We start from the raw sequence: 21,628 nt of genomic DNA, 5'->3' as shown, positions 1-21,628 counted from the left end.
ACAGTATGGTGAACGCATCTAACCAATCGAACTAGAGATAGAGGATACAACAGATACAGTTAAGTCTGCCTCATATCTTGGCTAACATCTAGAAATTGATGAGGGTCGGTTGAAAACAAAAATTAAGACAAAAGAGATGAGTTCAGCTTCCTAATTGTGTACTTTCCATTTCTACAATATTCTATGTAGCACGATTTCAGCACCGCCTGCATACGGATTATATATCTCCCAATTGATACGACATTCCCGGGCTTGTATTTCCTATCATGATGGTCTGATATATGGTTAAGCTATAAAATCAAGCGTTCCAAATGGTGAAGTTGAAATCATCCATTCGTACATTTTACGGACGCCATCCAGCTTTGGTTGACCGTTATTAAATATCCGTTTCACAGATGATATCGGATATGTTCCTTATGTCGTAACTTCATCTCCGTTCCCTTTTAACGAATGTGACCTTCCGAATAATACTATTTACTAGGTTTGTAATAACATGAGCAACACGAAAGTCTTGTCTGTTGATGTACTGACCGAATAAAACGGACGTGTAACGGATGCATAACGGACACACACCGGATATGCAACGTACGAGAAACGGACACGTACTGGACAGAACATATGTCGAACGTACATCCAACGGACGAGTAAAGCATAAAACGGACACCTAACGGAAGCGTACCGGATAAAACGGATGAACAAGATATACGGAAAAATCAAAGGGGACAATAATAATACATGTAAATCGCACAAATATTCAAAATGTTTCTGTGTAGCTGGTTTTGGTTTGTTCTTTAAAATTCCGCCAAAGGGTAGTGTCTGGCCTAAAAAAGAACTGCTTGATGGTGAAGACGTGCCTATACTTTAAGATCGATTATGAATAATAAGAATTCATGAACCTTAAGAAATCTGACATACCAATAATTGGCATTTCTGATGCGAAATTTTCAATTGGCATTTTTCCGTTTCAGATCCGTTCATCATCCGTTTTATCCGTTATACGTCCGGTAGAAGTCCGTTTCTCATCCGTTCAACATCCGTTTTATCCATTAATTGTCCAGTAGAAGTCCGTTAAAACGTACGCTTAACGGACATGCAACGGATATGGACGGACGTCTAACGAATAAAAACGGACGTCTAACGGACATGAACGGATTGAAAAAAAAGTTATCCGCTAGTCGTCCGTTCGAGCTATCCGGTAAGGTGTGACCGAGGCTTAAGAGAAAGTATGAAGACAATTTTGACTTTAACTTATTGTTTATATTGTAGTATCTTTACGCCTTTTTATCTTAGTCTTAGATTTTTTTTGTCACGAGTTTGAGTCTATGTGCATCATCAAAATTTTGAAATCGAATAGTTTTGCGTTTCATATATTGAATTGTGTTGCAAACCATACAATCAGTCGTATCAGTAGCGATTGACACATCCCAGGTTTTTTTTTCCTTTTCAAAAAGAGATCTGTTGGTTCAAGAGGATTCCGATAATAATGACATAAACACCGAGATATTAGATGGAAAAAACACGTTTCATTGAATTACCAAGACTAAATTTCAAACAAATCCAGTTGACGTCCAGTTGACGTCTATGACTATAGTCCAGAACAAATCATGCGTTTATTTTGGGATCTTTTGCTTTTGTAATATAAAAGCATCATTAGCCCATGTGACTACGTATTGTAAATCAAAATATAGAGCAGCACCATCATGACGATCGGGTACTTTCGACAAACTTCAACTATGGAATTAAGGTGAGAGGAGTGATGCGGACTAGATATGGGTTTTTTTCAGTTTTTTGACGAGGGTAACTGTAGAGTTCACAATAGAATTACAAGCACCTGATGAACAGGTTTCTTTTTTAGAGTATAATTGTCTGTCTCCGATGTAGCAGTTGTAGCATTTACTCCGATAATAGATGACAAGCCCAATGCTATATCCGTTGTGTTACTGGCATGACGTAATGTTTAGACAAATTCAATGATGGTTCACAGGGTCAAACATTGGTGCAGTTGCACAACAAGTCGAATTCAAGAAGCCTAACATTTTCAATGGCAACATTCTCTGTCTCTGTGGTTTCCAAATCGTGTCGTGTTTCTTAGTCTGTATCGAAAAAATTTGTTGTCTTCATGATTTGTTGTGTGTATGCTGGAAAAGTTGAAATATAGTTTAACAGGTTATAAGGGTTCACACTTGTAATTAAAGCCCTACAAGTACTATAAGTATCTAAGCAATCATACACTGGTTGTAATCTCTGATTTTTTCGATCAGATACGATCTGCGTTATGAATGCATTTTTAGACTTCCATACAAGTAGATTTGATCAAAGGAATAAAATATCCGTAATTATAAATAACACGGAAGGATTGTTTGAAGACCTTTTACAGTCTCAAATCGGTAGGGGATATTATACATCACTAACTATCAAATATAAAGACATGTTCGTGGTTGTGGTACAAATTATTTTTTCGAAAGTACGAGCAGACCGGGAAGATAATTGGTCAGCAAATGTGATGCCTTCATCATTTATATGCTCTAACTTCCAGCATAGATCAACTCAGCTTTTAAACCAGGATTGTTTTCTAGCAGACAAACATCAGGCACAATCAATTGTAAATGGAGTGATATCGACTCTGAATAAAACATTAGAATAATCACAGGCACAAGACGTTCTACCTGGCTTTCGAGACGCGACAGAACTAATCTGTCGTTATTGGGTTTTTTTTTTAACTTACTTCACAGATAATCCCCTCCCCCCCCCCCACCCCACCCCCCCGATTCCGACTTTGGTCGGTTTTGAACTCAATGCTTACAATATATTTTCTATAAAAATATATGTTCCTTTAAAAAAAAAAACGTTGGAAGATAAAAGTATCATGAAAATACAGTCGCAGACACGTATGTCGCGGATTCCCCTTTTCTTTTATTTATTCTTTTTGTTTAATTTTCATAATAAAATATTCTTTCATATTTCAAGCTATATTTAAGCTATTTAAACTACTTTAGAATCTCACACTTTCACGTGAAATACTTGTCGTTGCGCGGTGCAAGGCGTGCGTTACCAAGTTGATGATGCAACATACAGGAAGTGTCAACAACATCAATTTTGTTTTAAAATTAACATCTTTGTGTAAGTTGAAAAAGTTCCCATGAAAAGATGGTATATAAAGGACTCTACTGCCCTTTTCTATTATATCTCTAAAAAGGCTGGTAGGGTCATCGCTAGAATCGCGGAGCCAAAGTTTTAATAACGGTTTCAAATACCAGTGAAAAACGACGGAGAATTCATGGTATATACTGGCGATGTTGGTGGAAAGAGTGCAGGGTCAATCTACAAACAAATGTATTCAACATAGATGATCAAGCACCTAATATAGCTATTTTGCAGGCTTGTCCACATACACATGAAGAAGACGATGTGGTATGATTGCAAATGAGACACCTCTAGTCTAAATGCAACAAACTATGATAGTTGGCAAGATAAATTCGTTACATATTGTACACACATGTATACGGTCATTAACACACTATATAACTAATATTTTAGATATGCAAATCATATAAAAATTATCAGCAGAGTACTGGTACTTGCAACGAACAAATACGTGTTCTTTGTGTGTTTATGATTGTATGACAATTGGTACTTCTCTTGTTATTTCACACTTGATCTTCTATTACAGAAATAATATTTGTATTTGTGATTACTTTTCATTCTGTTTTTTTCAGAAGACATAATAAAAAGTATTTTATACAATCTACAACACATATTCTGCAAACAGACTTAACATTTCAATGCAATTGTTTGATATCAAGGAGCCTCGACTATTAAAATAAAAATGAGTGAGTTTAATTTTTTTGATATTGCTGATGTCGCTACATTCATTATTTCGTTTTTCTGTTGCTGTAGATGTTGCTGTGGAGGAATGACGGTTACAGATTCAAATGCTAACTGTCTATGGATGGTGTATTGCTTCCGAGTAATTATTGGTCTCCTTGTTGTTACAGCAGAGTTTTCAACAGAAAATTATATATTTCTAAATGAAACAAACCATACAATTACGGCTGCTTATTATGACGGATTAATCTATTTAGACATTTATCTCACTTTTATATTTGTAATCATTGAAATTGTAGTCATATTTATTTGTTTTCTGGTATGCTGTTGTAAAGGAAACAACATTAGTGAAACAAAACATGGCTATTGGATAATGATTACTTTTTTAAAAATTGCTATGCTAATATTAGATATTACCATGTTTTTGTTTTCGCTTTTCCTTTCAATGTACGCTGGTGATACCATTGCTGACTTTTCAAACTCCATTAAATCTTTAAAAACAGTTGTCAGTGTGATTTTTGTCATACAGTGTGTTGATATCTTTTTAGATTTACTTGTTTCCGTTAGAAACGCAGTGAGAGTGTTTGCAGTTGAACAAATCAAAACAAAAAATGTAACTTGAAAAAAAGAAAGAATTCAAGATTCAGTCAAATTTGATTTTGATTTTGATTTTGGTTAATTTGTTTTGACCTTCTTGTCTTTAGATATCTAAAAACGCAATCAAAGATGCCAATGCTGCCCCAACTACATTTGATAAAAAAAATAAGAATAACTTTATGTGGTATTTTTAATGAAATTATTGATCCCAGTACGTTTTGAAATATTTTTCAAATTCGATTCACATTTTTTGAGACAATAGTAAATGTTTTCATTGCAAGTTTGAATCATGATTTTTGCTCTTTGGTTTAAATGTATCGTCTTGATTTTATGAAATAATTATTATTATCTTTTTGTGTAATACCACCAAATCCGGTTGTATACGATGAAGGTTCGAAAAAAAAATATTCTCTTGAATTTGACAGTTGTAGAAAATCTTACATTTCGTTCCAGTGAAACAAATCTGTGTCACAGACATATATATCATGAGTGTTTCAAAGCACCATTATTATTTTTTTATTTGGTGTTTCTAGAGAATATGTTTGGAACTTGAAGTTACATGCTTACTTGAAATAAAGCTTAAACCCTGGAAGAGAAAGGGTGAATATGATATTGGTTAACTTCCAGTGATGGTTATTTTCTTATATGCAATGAAACATGATGTGAATTTGTTTTCTATTGTACTGGACAGGACTTGTGCCAAGTATTTCTTTATTTGAAACAAGTATAAATCTGCAATATTTTTTGAAAAGTGCAAATTTAGCAGACTAATTCGGGGAAATCAATAGTGGTATTACACCTTTATTATTGTGATATTATTATCATCCTCTGTATTGTTGTGATGTCATTATTATATATTAGTATCATCATTATGTTTATTATCACTAATTTAGATTTAAATTTATTATTATGGTTATTATATATATTTTATATTGTTGTTATCATCAACAACGTCATTTTGATAATTGGTATTTTGTCAAGTTTCATTAGTGATGTTTTCAATTTAGCAGTTTTGAAACATTTTGCGGTAATGTTATTTAAACAAAATCACGTTTTAATTAATAGTTTAATAGTTAATTTCGTCAAAATATATGAAATATAGGTAACAACAAAGTGGGATGTAGGATCTGGTCAAAAAGAAATGAGGGATTTGGGAAAATAATCACCACGTACGTGTAACCCTGACACACAGACATGCACAATGTATTGGCCGGACAAATAGTCCTGGTACAATTCGTCTTGTTAGCCGAACAAATAGCAACTACCTATTTTATATACTAAAACAGAGGAGATAAAAAGAAATTGTGTTACATGTCACGAAAATAAATTAGTCGTAATATTCTACTGCACAGTCATCAGATTTAGTAAGAGAGATCTTAACCAAGAAGTGTCAAACTTATTGCTGTAATCAGTATGGCGTGAATTAAGAATATATGTTAAAAAAGTAGATCATAAGTACAAAATGTATATATTTTTCTAGATAGAATTTTCTAATACTTTGCCAAAACGAGGATTTTACTATGTTTTTTTCAAAAATATAATAAAATGTATGGGTCACCGTGCTATTTTTCAAGCTTATTAAATTTCAAGCAAATGAAATTTGGCTTAATTTGGTTAGGTTTTTCATGAAAAAACACATGTGTATGCATAAAAAATTCTATGAGATAGAATTTTCAAATAAATTGTTAGAAGATAGGTTTTATAATATGCTTTAAGTACAAATTTGATATTTGTTTAAATATTTTGAATAAAACAATTATAAATCATCAAGTTTTCTTTATATAAATAATAATTCTAACCATTAAATTGCAAATCTGTCTTCAAATTTGCAGGTTTGGTCAAATAACTAGATCAACTTGAACTGTGATTGTACAAGTTAAGATGGTTGTATATCATGAAACTACCTTAAGGTAGATAGGGTGTCTTCCTCCATTATCTTGGATTTTGAAAAAAAAAAAACAGATAACATTCGGTCTAGATCTTTAATGAAATGTTTGCTCTAAATGTTTTCTGGTACACCACTGATTCAGGTCATGAGAGTGGTTGAGCTCTCGAAAAAATGTCGAGCCTCGCAAAATTTCTTATATAATGTTATAAAGTACAAAGATGTGGTATGTTTGCGAACGACACAGCTCTCCACAAGAGACCAAATGACACAGATATTAACAACTAGTATAGTTCACCGTAAGGCATTCATCAATGAGATTAACCAATACATCATAGTCAGCTATACAAACCCGAAAATGACAAATTTAAAACAATTCAAACGAGAAAACTGACGGCCTGATTTATGCCAAATTCCAAATAATAAATGGTATACACAACCAACTACAAACACTTAATTGCGAGCACCCGACTTCGGACAGGCATACACATATAATGTGGCGAGTTAAACTAGTTAAAGGTGCGAAAATTCTCCTCTAACATGGGACAGCGGTCTAACAGTTCACCATAAAAATCAGTTTGAAAGGATTTATTATCTGGTCGATACAAAGCAAAAATACCTCTAACAAAAAAAAAAAATGAAATTAAAAATCATTCCGTCATGTCATCCACTATACTCGTTTAAACATGGGTAGGCGTTATATTTGTCGATTTTTTACACTGAGTGTTTTGGTTTTGAGCTTTTATTATAACTACTGTAAAACCAAAAATAACGCACCGGATGTTCGAAATAAATAGTGTTATTTACATCGACATGGTGGGGTCTTTGATAGCTGACTATGTAGCATTGCTTTTGCATATTAATGGAGGTGGTTCTGCTTAAAATTGTCTTATTGGTAGTTATACCAAATATCCTTACTTACCTATTGAAAAATGAGTACAAAATAGAGATTGTTCTCATGAAAAGGACATCAATTCCTATCATCATCATTATAATAACATAAAAGGGCAAATATTATTGAGCGTTTCAAGTAACGTTTTTCAAAGGGGCACTAGCTGTCAAATGCATGTTCACCGATTTGACTCAAATTCTCATATTTGATTTAAAACCATGTAAAACATTTATCGAAATATTAATAAAAAGTCCAAAATAAACAATTTATAGGGCATGTCTATTTCCAGTGTCAAATTTTAGCATCACACATTTAACGCGCGTCTGGCGTAAATGCAAAATTTCATTCATGGTGTCTATGATGTCTTTATTTAAAACCTTTTATCAAAGAGGGACGAAAGATACCAGAGGGGCAGACAAACTCATAAATCGAAAAGAAACTGACAACGCCATGGCTAAAAACGAAAAAGACAAACAGACAAACAATAGTACACATGACACAACATAGAAAACTAGAGAATAAGCAACACGAACCCCAACAATAACAAGGGGTACTCTTCAGAATGTAACAAAATTTTACAACACAGAAGATTGTCAAGTGAAATGTGTGACTGCTTGTATGGTTTGGTGCCCTAGACGAAACGTACATCGTCTCAACCTTTGAGAGTCGTCAATGAACTAACAAATAGCTAATGGAAATGCCGCAATATCGTCTTGTGATGCTGATAGGTCAATCAAATTAATGCAGATATTCATATCTTTTTCCCGTATCTCACTCCGTGAATTGCGATAGGAGAAATTCCTATTCATGCACGAAATATATAACAAGCCACAACCATGAAAGAAGCCTAATTCATGCAACATCCAACATTTAAGATTGAATTTGGGTCGACTCTCTTTTAAAAAAAAAATGTTTTTCTTCATGGTACGCCAGATATGATCTATATAATTCATCTCATAGAGACATACCTTGGGACTGTTACTGGCATAAAAACAAACTATTGCGGTGAAAAATTAATTCTGAAGTATGTAAAAAGTAAAGGTAGGGCTAGCATAACATTTAAGAATAAGTTTCAACTGAAACAAGATCAGGCTATATCTATAATACTAAAACAACGAGGTCCAATTTGTCAGCCATCATGGGGTAAAAACGATAAATCAAAGAATTCAATTTAATATATAGCTAATATAGGACAATGGTGTTTATTAAAAATGACACCACTCCAGACCCTCTTGTTTTCCACATAATTAATATTGCCAATAATTAACACGTTCCGTGTCGAATCCGATACCGATACCAATAGTATATTCACATGTTATCTATTGCCTTATCTTTACGTTCCGCATTTGACAGGCGGACCACCAACGGTGTATTTCGAATTTCGCTATATACACGGGTCATTATCACATGCAGGGTTGACACTACTAAATTCAATCATTGTCAAATTGTTCCCTATTGTAATATTTTAATCAGTAAGAATTTCTAAGATGATAATATGAAAACTGAAAATCTGGACGTAAAAAAAGGCGTATAGGTACAGTTTTCAATTTGTTAGCGGGCATGACGTAAAACAGCGAATCAAAGAATTCAATTTTATTTATAACTAATATAGGACAAGGCTGTTAATTGTTTTGGTTTGTTTTCCAAATAATTAATATTACCAATAATTGAGAAGTTCCAAATAGACGGATTAAAACACAAAGATGTTGAAAGCAGAGAAAACATTGCACTTTATAATCGGCATGACTTTATTATGCAGATGACAATACCAATACTAAAATAAGGCTTACGCATAGTTATATACTTTAATTCAGTCACGGACCCTCGATATCACGGGTGTGTACTAGTAAATGTTTAAAATATGCCACACAGTAGTAGTGAATACCAACTTTCTAATCTAGGATAAAAATTATGATACTTTTCATGAAACTTCACAGTAAAAGTGTCACAGTGTTAGCCCCAAAAGGAGTTACTGTGGGAAATTGGATTGTCAATATTAACAGAAATGCAACCTATAAATGATTGAATGTGTAGATTGTAACCATGTGAACGGGGCTTTCTTTGGACTGAAATGTTATAGTAAGAGCAGTGTCTTCTTATCATCTCCAAAGTAGGTAGTTAAAACGCAAATTGTTGCCTTATTTATCGGATTATGTTTAGAAATGTGACCGATATTAAAGAAACGCTGCAGAATGAAAGAAACAAAATCCATTTAACAATTATTGTAATTCATAAACAAAATGTTAGTTTGCATTTGGACGTACACATACACTGTCACTACCTAAAGCAATTACTGCTTCACGCAAAGGTCAGGATTGGCAGTCATCTCTTCAATTATTGTCTTTGATATATTCTGGTAATACTGAAATTATAATGTAATAAATAGTAACAAAAAAAAAACATCAAAACAAAATGAGTAAACATGAAATTTTACAAAATTGGGACAAAGGTAGACAAAAAGGTGTCAGACCACCAATTAAAAGTCCCTATCTGTTCAACCAAATTTTGCAATTTTCATAGCTTTCTATATTTTTTATCTTAAGTTTAACCTCTTATAAAACATGTATGTCCTGAATCGTACAGGTATCACATTTCTTCATGCCAATTTTCAACAGACCTTTAAAGCCATATAAGAAAAAAGAGACCTTCCGAATGGATGTACCACTAAAAATAACCCCTGGTTTTCTTGAAATCTTAAATTAGTATACTATGGAGCGCATTAATCCTCAGTTTTTAATGTCGACTCATAGACAAGTAAATTTGGGCTGAAAATGGTCTTAATATATTTCTCTTTCCCCAAAAGTTTCATTTCTGCAAATTTGTTGGGTAGTTTAAGTAAACAATGACATCAAATACACTATTTTTTGTCCGAGTAGGCCTACTTTCACATACGTTCTAAATTTGAGGGAGTAATTGGTGGTGTGACACCAAAATAAAAAGGCACGTTTTACGTTATACAGTGGAGATCACTTCTAACCTCTCATTAGAACTGTCAGAATAGTCTGTCATAGAACTGTTCTAACCTGTCCTAGAACAGTTCTACCTAGAACTGTCAGAATCAGTTCTAGATAGAACTGTCAGAATCAGTTCTAGATAGAACTGACTAAATCAGTTCTAGGTAGAACTGTCAGGATCAGTTCTAGGGTACAACTGTCTAACTCAGTTCTAGGTAGAACTGTCAAAATCACTTGTAACCGTAGAACTGTCAGCAGAACTAACTAAATCAGTCGGGACTGTAGAACAGTTCTAAATGCAGTAAGAGCACTTTAGAATTTAGAAGAAATAAATCACTTCCAATTACTTTGCTATATAATAGAAGATTTTCTATATTTTTTACTGATCAAACGTTACATGTACAAATATCGAAGTGAATAGAAGGTTATCCAACTCATCGGAGAATTTTTTTATAAGATTGCATACGGAAACATCATTGTTTACGTTTCTTCGTTCCTCGTTTTTAACAGTCTCTTCCTAAATATAACTCTGCATTTAATTCATCAGTTCATGGAATTTTAATCGTAATTTACCTTGTTTGCCTTGGATTTACATTCATTTAAGATTCTGTTTTGACAAATGTTCAAACGAAAATTGTACAGTGGATGAATTATGGGATAATAATGAAAAAAGCGTTGTATAACGTAAAAAATTTATATATACATTTGCACCATCTCGTCAATTCAGCCAGACTTATCCATAACGATTATAAATGATAGCTGGGAGTCAGAAACTCAATAAAATATACTCGATCTGAACATGAATGAAACATTTGCCCCTGGATGTTCGGCTACAAACAAAATCATGCATTTTTCTTTGCCTTCTTCAAATTATATTAACAGTATACTATTCCAAGAAGAGAACTTCCCATACATGTACTTTTCATTTTATTTTTAAAATAAAGTATTAGAATCAGTCATGTGAGTGTTGGATGATGCCTTTAAATAGTTTTGTTTAAAAACAAGAGTGCACACGCTGAAATGTCTCGCCTTCTATACTAATCATTGATATTATGTTGATAGTCCTAAGTATAAAGGTAAAATATAAGCTTTATTACAACTGTCACATAAACTTAACATTAACCAAGATAACTAAACAAAGACCAATGAACCTTGAAAAAGAGGTCCAGGTCAGATGAACCATGCCAGGCAGACAGGTACAGCTAAGAATGTTTCTATACAACATATATAGTTGACACATTACTTATAGTTTAAGAAAAATAGACCAAAACACAAAAACTTAACACTGTGCAATGAACCGTGAAAATGAGGTCACGGTTAAATAAAACGTGCTGGACTGACATAAAGATCATAAAATATTTCCATACACCAAATATAGTTGACCTATGGCATATAGCATTAGATAAAAAGACCAAAACTCAAACACTTAACTTTGACCACTGAACCATGAAAATGAGTTCAAGGTCACATGACATCTGCCTGCTAGACATGTACACTTAACAATCATTCCATACAACAAATATAGTAGACCTATTGCATATGGTATGAGAAAAACAGACCAAAACACAAAAATTTAACTATAACCACTGAACCATGAAAATGAGGTCAAGGTCAGATGACACCTGCCAGTTGGACATGTACACCTTACAGTCCTTCCATACACCGAATATACTAGCCCTATTGCTTATAGTATCTGAGATATGGACTTGACCACCAAAACTTAACCTTGTTCACTGATCCATGAAATGAGGTCGAGGTCAAGTGAAAACTGTCTGACAGACACGAGGACCTTGCAAGGTACGCACATATAAAATATAGTTATCCTATTACTTATAATAAGAGAGAATTCAACATTACAAAAAATTTGAACTTTTTTTTCAAGTGGACACTGAACCATGAAAATGAGGTCAAGGACATTGGACATGTGACTGACGGAAACTTCGTAACATGAAGCATCTATATACAAAGTATGAAGCATCCAGGTCTTCCACCTTCTAAAATATAAAGCTTTTAAGAAGTGAGCTAACGTCGCCGCCGTAGCCACCGCCGCCGCCGCCGGATCACTATCCCTATGTCGAGCTTTCTGCAACAAAAGTTGCAGGCTCGACAAAAAACAACATCACAAACTACTGACTTAATTTAAACATGTTAAAAAGTCACTTTAGTGACCGTTCATTATTATGGATACAGAGAGGAATTAACGGCACGTTAGATTCTTAGATATGGTATAAATACACCTTGTCGCTATTTGTCTGTCATTACTGGATATCACACAGGTTCCCGTAAAATTTTGACGTCTTAAAACAAAATATCTGACGCCACAATGGAAAAGTGATTGTTGCATGCTTCAAAAGTTCAAGAGGCCGGGTCAGCCAGGATTAGTGATATTGTGTATTGTGTTTCAAAGTTGGTGTCATTTTTATCATACGATCCGTCCTCACATAGAAATATTATTGGTTTACAATGAGGCTATATATATTTACATGATAAAGTGTAAATAAGTTGAGTTTTGGTTGATGCGGTCAAATAATTTTGTTAAAACGACTCACACTGTCATTATTTGCGGGGGATTTCCCCAATGAAAGCTCCCAAATGAAAATTTTGAAAGAGCAATTTTGTCCACAATCTTAACCAAAACAGTTAGTTTTAAAAATGCTACAAGCTGTCAAAAGTATGAAGAAGCCTACAAACAACATTAAAGTGCATTAAAGGCCCCCTTGAAGGTAATTTGGGATCACAAGAGTCCTCTTGCACATAAAACCCCTATGGGCATTTTGAAAAGTTGGTTGCAGGTATGGACTCAGTCTTATATCGAAACTACTGAAATTTGTTTACAATTCAATATTTTGAATAAAAAGAGGACTTGCTGGTTCTCTAAATTGATGTGGAAATGTTTTTGTTCCAATATTCATTGATATTGCTGTCATTTGAATTATACAATTCATTGTAATATGTATTACTATAAGTGATTTAGTATGCGGCTATATATATATTAAGATTTACACAACAAAGTGTAAATATGGTCAGTTTTGGTTGATGCGGACAAATAATTTTGTTATATTCATGAGTCAGTCTGAGATATCAAAACTACATGTCCTGAAATTAGTTTACGATTCAAAATTTTGATTAAAAAGAGGACATGCTGGCACTATAAACTGATGTGAGCAGAATTTCGTTTTCCAATATTGCTTTCATTTATATTAAACAATCCATCCTGGTATAAAAATATAAGCGTTTTACTTTGCGGCTATTAAGATTGACATCATGTACATAATAAAGTGCAAATATGGTCAGTTTTGGTTGATGCGGACAAATTATTTTGTTATACCAGTCAGTCTGAGGTATGAAAACTACTGATATTTGTTTATGATGCAATATTTTGAATAAAAAGAGGACATGCTGGCATTCTAAATTGATGCAAATGAAATTAGGTAGCATTGTGGTCCAATATTTCTATCATTTGTATTTTCATGATTTTACAATCCATCCTTACATAAAAATATTACAGATTTACTATGCGACTATAAGAATTACATAAAAAAAAGAGCAGATATGGTCAGTTTTGGTTGATGCGGTCAAATATGGTCAGTTTTGGTTGATGCTGTCAAATATGGTCAGTTTTGATTGATGCAGACAAATAATTTTGTTACATGAGTCAGTCTGAGGTATGAAAACTACTGATATTTGTTTCTGATGCGATATTTTGAATAAAAATAGGAAATGCTGGCACTCTCAATTGATGCCAGAGAAAAAAATGTGGTCATTGATTTCCAATATTATAGTTATTTATATACTACAGTCCCTCTTGACCTAAAATTATAACTGAATTACTGTGCAGCTATTTAGATTTACATAAAAAAAGAGCAAATATGGTACGTTTTGGTTGATGCGGTCAAAAGATTTTATTACACGACTCAGTCTGAAGTATGAAAACTACTAATATTTGTTTATGATTCAATATTTTGAATAAAAAGAGGACATGCTCATTGGCGGATCAAGTGGGGGTCCAGGAGTTGGAACCCCCTTTTTTTGCCGATCAATGCATTTGAATGGGAGCATATAGTTGGAACCCCCCTTTACTCATGATTGGAACCCCCTCCCCCTTTTTAAAATGGCTGGATCTGCCCCTGCATGCTGGCACTATAAATTGGTGCGAACAAAATTGTTTTCCAATATGGCTGTAACTTGTATAGTACAGTACGTCCCTCTTGACCTAAAATTAAAACTGAAGTACTGTGCAGCTATATAGATTTGCAGAAAGAAAGAGCAAATAATGTCATTTTAGATTGATGTGGTCAAAAGATTTTTGTTAAACAGGTCCGTCCGAGCAAGGATTTGTATAGTCTTACTATAAAAATCCTTGGTCCAAGGTATGAAAACTACTCGTAAACAGATATTGCATTTGGTTAATGAGGTCAGATAATTTTGTTATGTGATAACGAGCCATCCTGACTCCCGGAATAACAAATGTAAAACAATTCAAATAATAATCCCCCCCCCTAATACTAACAGCCTAATTTATGTACAAAAAATGAAAGAAAAACAAATAATTTATGTAACACATTAACAAAAGAATATCACTGAATTACGGGCTCCTGACTTGGAACAGGCACATACATGCAGAATATGGCGGGGTTAAACATGTTCTCTTGCCGATTATAAATCTGAAATAAAACCGGCAAAATAGCAAAACTCTATATAATATTAATCGCTATTTTGCCGAAGCCTTTATATTTAGACAAAAATTTCTTAAAACCTATAAATCAATTCTAGCCGTAGAATTTATAAGTTAATTTTAGCCGTAGAATTTATAAATCAATTCTGGCCGTAGAATTTATAAATCAATTCTAGCCGTAGAATTTGAAATCAATTCTAACCGTAGAACTGTTCTAGAAGTAGAACTGACCAAAGATTTGGTCAGTTCTAGCTAGAACTGTCTAAAACTGTTCTAGGGTAGAACTGTCAGGATCAGTTCTAGGTAGAACTGTCCAAATCAGTTCTAGGTAGAACTGACCAAATCAGTTCTAGGTTAGAACTGTTCTAGCTAGAACTGACTAAAAGGTGTCAGGCTGACAGTTCTACGTACTGTCCTAGAACAGTTCTCATGACAGATTCTGACAGATTTAATGAGAAGTTAGAAGTGATCTCCACTGTACTTGACTTTTGTATACAGAGCAACTACAGGGGGTACCCAATACTTTACTTTTCTAGGTTTTGACTCTTTTGATTTTCATAAAGTGAACGTCATCGACTGCCTTTGATACAGAACCTCTCTTGTTTTTATTTATTTGTTCGCGTCTTGAACATTCATGAAATATTTGCCACTGGACGTCAATCAACCAGCACTAAATGATTAATCACTCAATCTTTTGTCCCAATATTTTCTCTTTTCTTACAAGTATATAGTTACGTAAAAATACTATGGAATCGAAACTTTTTCTAAGATTTTTTTATTTTTATAGCTGTCTTTTTGCAAAGAAAACCAACTACTACTCAGTAGGCAGTATTTCGTTTCAAGACATATTATATTTCTTATTCAGAAATATTTTTGTTTTTGATTCCCGATGTCCATGAATCCTTAATTGCAAAATATCGGTTCTTAAAATCATCTCCATCACAGTTTTGAATCATATTGATACTTTCTGTAAAGTTGACTGCGGTACCCATATTTTGACAATTATACCCATTTAATCATATAACGGAATTTGATGCCACTGTCATACAGGTGAAAGATTTAGCTATAAAACCAGGTTAAACCACCATTTTCTGCACAAGAAAATGCCTGTACAAAGTCAGGTATTGACAGTTGTTGTCCATTTGTTTGATGTGTTTTATTTTTTGATTTTGCCATTGGATTAGGGACTTTTCATTTTGAATTTTCCTCTGAGTTCAGTATTAGAAAACAAAGGGCACACAAATCAAAGAGAGGCGTATCATTCCAAATGGACTTGCTTATTGTTGAAGGCCGTACGGTAATCTGTAGTATTTCTATGTCATTTGGTCTCTTGTAGAGAGTTGTCTCGATGACAACCATACCACATTTTTTATATTTCAAAATCATTAGTCGAAATAAACTGACAACGCAATGGTTAATAATAAAAAATAAAAAAAAAATAAAAGGCAGACGAACATCATGCAGGACAGAAAAAAACCCACAGAGAACTAAAGACTGCACAAGATGTAATGCTGTGTAAAAATGTGTATTGTATGTAAACAATTTAGGATTTAAAAAATAAAGGCCGAGATATGAAATAGGAAGTTTGCCTAAGTGATTTTATGCAATAACGTTATTGCTTTAATTGTTAGACTTGTTATCATTAGAACTGTATGATTCTTTAAAATCTATTTCTGATATCTTATTCAAAATTTTATCATTTTAAAGTGTTGTCTTTCTAGGCATATAATAATGCTTATTCAATATACAATTTTTGAAAAAAAACGTGCTTTTTGGGTTTTTTTGGGGGGTTTATTTTTTTTGGTTTTTGTAAAATCTTCTAGGACTTTAAACCATGATCTGGTACTTATACCTAGTAATATTTTTGGAAAATAACACTAACTTCATCTTTTATTAAATTGATAATGGAAATCGGGAATTTGTGGAAGAGAAAACAAACATACTAAAGAGCAGACGTTTATCTAAACACTACATATTTTTATTTTATTTTTGGTATCCAGAAGTAATTTCTTTTTTGTTTTGTTTAATAGAATACTGAGAGGTTTAGCTAGCTATTAAACCAGATTTAATTCTCCATTTTCATTTAAGGAAATGTATGTATCAAGTAAGGAATATGACAGGATTGTTTTACATTCGTTTGATGTGTTTGAGATTTTGATTTTGACATGTTATAAGGGACTTTCCGTTTTGAATTTCACTTGAAAAATTGGGTATTTACCTCATCATTTGTGAAATAGTAACGCAAAACCGGATGTTGCGCCATAGTCTCTGGTTGATATTTGTAGAATTGTACTAAATGACCTGAAAAATATAAACAAATTTCTCGTTTCAGAATCTAATGCATCCTGGGTAATATTTTCAAAAATATACACCGAAACGTCGTGATTGGTTAAAAATGTCATAAAAAATAGATTCTGAACTTCAACCAAAGAATGACTTATTTCTTTCTTTTTTTATTTTGCTTGGGGTTCGAACATTGAAATTGCCCATGATTCTTTAGATTCTGAAACGGACATCATCGATCAATAGGTCCACAATGTTAAGTAAAAACATTTTTTTCAACCTGTATTTCCCCCCTCGAATGCCTAGCAAAAATTCATATATATTAATTAAACAAACCATAGTGTCTAGTGGGTTTTTTTTCTTTTTTTTTTACTATGGATTGGGGAACTTCTATTTTATTTTCACTTACTTTTCTTTTTTCTTTAGAAAAAAATTCTAATACTCCAAATGTAATAATTAGCTCTCGTTTGAGCATTGTGTATGGTTGGTTGGATCCAAAAGTGTATAAAATGAAGATGCTTTTTTATTATAATTATGTTATCTCCTCTGAAATTGCTACCAAAGCAAAAGTTACGTCATTAGATTGAAATGACAATTCCATGACTTTATCATATGTTTGGAACAACTTTTTGGAATTTTGGATCCTCAATGCTCTTCAACTTTGTACTTGGTTGGCTTTATTGATATTTTGATACGAGCGTCCCTGATGAGTCTTGTGTAGACGAAACGCGCGTATGGCGTACCAAATTAGAATGAAATTCAAAACAGTGTGGCTGGGGCCATTGATTGACACATTAAATTCATCCATTGACTGGGACAATTTAGGTGAACGTTTGTATGTAACGACCACTGCTCACTATGTACTTTTTAAACACACTTAAACTATGGGGTCACCAAAGGTTCTAAACACCTCAATAAAGTAATTCGAAAAAATTAATCAGAAATAACATGATGTTTTGATTTATATCAATTATATAAATCAAAACATAAAGGTTATTCCTGATTATTTTTTCGAATTATTTTATAATTAAAGGCGTTAAGAAATCTTTGGTGACCCCACAGTTTAAATGTCTATCGTAGGTACGTCGTGAACAGTGGTCGTTACAGACAAACGTTCACGTAAATTGTCCCAGTCAATGGATGAATTTAATGTGTCAATCAATGGCCACAGCCACACTGTTTTGAATTTCATTCTATAATGCTGGTACCTTTGATAACTATACATTCTGATATCTTTTCTATTCCTTTGCATATCTATTATTAATCATTTGGTCTTGTATTTATGGTTCTTCTCTGAACTTAATCACAATCATATTTTAATGACAGAAAGACATAAATTATATGATAATAATGATAGTGGTTACTGATTATTTGATTAAAGTGTCACATATTAATCATACAAATAAATATACAAGTTCAATACACAAAAAGATCAATACCCTGCCTTCAAAGACTCGAGACACTAAATTTGCAATAAATTACATTTATACAAAACTTATCGAATAAATGAAATTCAAATGTTTGCGTTAGTTTTGTAAAAATAGCGCAATGGTTAGCGTTATTTCACAAAGGTTTGCGGTCTTATTTGTTTCTTTATTTGTTTCTTTTTTTAGGGATTAAATTTCTTTTTGACAATTTTAAATTAAGCTTGTAAGGTGAATTATACATAATTATGATATTTAATTTATAATCTTACCTTTCTTGTTTACACTTTCAACCCAGAAAAAACTCTTATCAGACATCAAATCATAGCCTCTTGGTTCAAAAACGGTTGTATCTGGTGCTTTTTCGAAACTATACCCTCTGGAGAAACCTCTTTGTATATAAACCGAATTCTGGTAGTTTTCAACCTTGACAAAACAGTCAACTAAAATGAAATTTGATTGAAAATACTTTTGTTATACTAAATACTTTCAAACAACTCAAGTGTGGATCATGTGTAGGACCAAATAGGGGGATGTACGTAGTTGTACCCACACCTCCTTCTTTCTTTGTGGCCATATTTCGTAAATGAAGAAGACAATTTGATATTCTTATCTTTATGTCTGGACTTGATATTCAGATTTTAACCATGCTTATGTGCATAAAAAGACAAGGGCTCATCAAGTAAAATTGAGGATGGAAATGGGGAATGTGTCAAAGAGACAACAATCCGACCAGAGAGCAGACAAGAACTTTACAAAGAAGGTTGTTGAGCACACGACCTTGAAAACTGCATATTAAATTTTTTGATGATAGATCGTGAGCTCCATACTGCCATCTGGGTGAATGGATCCGTTTTAATTTCTAGATATTGTAATGATGGCATTCACCCTTTTTATATTTAAACCTATGTCTGTATAGTTTCTTGAAATTATTGAGAATAAACGATAGTTGTTACTGAGATGTTTAATGTTGCAAATAATGTAAGACTTTTAATTTGCTATTTTGGCTGTTGTTTCCATGATACGACAGATTTGTGTATGTTAGTTTGTTAAGAAGTTTTATTTCACGTACTGATTCCGTATTTTCGCGGTAGTTACCTTATTATACTCTAAACTCAAATAAAACTGTTCTTATGATCAACTAATAAATTTAAAGTAAAAACCCATCTTTATTGATAAAGATCGATCCATGTTTACAAATAATGTTAGCAGAATTGCACAATTGGAACTCAAAAACAAAAGCTTTGTTATTGGCTAGTAGTTTGTCCGGCGGAGCAGGAGCAATTCTAAATGAAATCACGGAAGTCGATCGTCACGATTTTGACAGTTTGGTCACGTCTCTTAAGAATAGGTTTGGTTCAGTCAATAGAGCTGAAGTGTTTAGAGCAGAGTTGCAAACACGAGTACGATTTAACAATGAAAGTCTGCCTGATTTAGCCCAGGCTATTAAGAAACTGACACGTAGGGCTTATCCTGGTACCTCTCCACTGGTTAGGGACACATTAGCTTTAGATTCTTTTATTGATGCAATAATTGAAACAGAAGTACGTCTCAGAGTAAGGGAGGTTGGACCAAAATCAATAAATGAGGCAGAAAATATTGCTGTTAGACTCGAAGCATTACGAGTTGCCGATATACGGAAAGGTCGAAATGTTCGCATTGTCGATATTAAAACCGTTCAAGAGCCTGATCTGAAACGGGAAATAAATGAAATCAAACAAAGTATTGAATCTTTGACGAGTGAAGTACTTATTATCAAAAATCAAAATGATCAGCAATTCCGAGGAGATAATAATTATAGAAGAGGAGGCGGCGTTACAATATACTGGTCTGTACTTATAACATTACGTGTCCAAACTTATGTATTTGTCAAATTTGATAATAACTGTAATGTAATGTTGACCTGCAAACTTTTGGTATTTATTAAATAACAATACCATAAGATTATTGACCCTTCCGGATCAACAGAGGTGTGTTTAGCAAACTACTAGCTATAGTATTGTTTATCTAGAAAGTCGGTTATTTAAAAAATAGTCTATAATAACATGTATGTAGCAGCCATAGTTTTAATCAACAATAACATAATTAAATATTTGGTGTTGATATATGTTATGTATTCGTAGACAAAATGTTCTTAAAAACGTATATATACAGAGTGCTAAGTAAAGTATATAAGAATTATAATTAAAACGAGTCATTGTTTCGTATGATTAAGAAAAGACAGATCAATTAAAATATCATAAAATATTAAATTGACCAACCAACATTAAGCTAAATCAAGTATGCAGATAAATGTGATTTAAACGAAAATGTAAATATATAACAATTCACGATTTTAATTACATAGCTATTACAAATTAAGAAAAAAAGGAACTAATTCGATATTTTCAATTTTTGAACTTACCATGATAGACAAAAAGGAAAGCAAACAACATCACGATCTTCAACATCTTGACTTTAGACAGGATGAAGGCTTAGCTAGACTTTGGGAATAGTTACTCTTATGGTATATTTATATATATATAAACTGGCAGTAATAATGTAATTTAATAAAATTAATATCCATTTAAGTAAGAATAAATTACATTTAACGTTTGTTAATGTAGCAGCGAAATGTCAGAGGTTCAATCTGAATAATTATAATTTGTTAAAAGTTTAAAGAATAGTTTAAGTACTGTCATATACTGTTAGACCTGTATGTAACATAATTGTTCAGATACGCATGACTGAATATGATTGTTAACTTGTCCTAGGGTCATTTGATTTAAATTTGATTTCTTTTATTTCATGTCAAAAATTTTCTCTTGTCAAAAATAATACAGATGTTTTCACCCACTAAAACTCCCTCCACGTCAATTCCTACTCGGCCATATGTATTCTTTCACTAATATAGATTTCAATGGTACAGGTATCAAATTGTTATCAATTCCCATCAGTCCAGTTAGAAACCACAAATGAAAGAGGTCAACAAGTGATTATTGCTTATAGTACCTAGGTTGAGAGCAGGTAACATCTTCTGCTGTACATGCGTCATGAGAAGTATTCTGTGCCAGTGTATACGATTTGTCTTTTGACTAAGAAAAGCACGCTCGA

At 32.9% G+C, this 21,628-nt stretch overlaps 1 protein-coding gene across 1 annotated transcript; it reads right to left on the bottom strand.

The window, feature by feature from the left end:
- Positions 1-9,406: 9,406 nt before the first annotated feature.
- On the bottom strand, positions 9,407-21,047 carry LOC139514844 (uncharacterized). Its single transcript, XM_071304450.1, has 4 exons — positions 20,940-21,047; positions 18,808-18,978; positions 17,047-17,129; positions 9,407-9,561 (listed from the first exon to the last, which is right to left on the bottom strand). Exons 1-4 carry the CDS (start codon positions 20,983-20,985, stop codon positions 9,490-9,492), a joined length of 372 nt encoding a protein of 123 aa, XP_071160551.1. The 5' UTR covers positions 20,986-21,047; the 3' UTR covers positions 9,407-9,489.
- Between the last annotated feature and the right edge of the window lie 581 nt (positions 21,048-21,628).

This window comes from Mytilus edulis, chromosome 3 (genome assembly GCF_963676685.1).
Source record: "Mytilus edulis chromosome 3, xbMytEdul2.2, whole genome shotgun sequence".
Classification (NCBI taxonomy): Eukaryota; Metazoa; Mollusca; class Bivalvia; order Mytilida; family Mytilidae; genus Mytilus; species Mytilus edulis.
This window is presented reverse-complemented; position numbering and strand designations above follow the sequence as displayed.

Coding starts and splice junctions, on each gene's coding strand:
- LOC139514844 (XM_071304450.1), bottom strand. CDS start 20,985: ATGTTGAAGATCGTGATGTTGTTTGCTTTCCTTTTTGTCTATCATG. Junction 18,979..20,939: donor TTTCCTTTTTGTCTATCATG/GTAAGTTCAAAA, acceptor ATTTCATTTTAG/TTGACTGTTTTGTCAAGGTT. Junction 9,562..17,046: donor ACTATTTCACAAATGATGAG/GTAAATACCCAA, acceptor TTATAATTTCAG/TATTACCAGAATATATCAAA.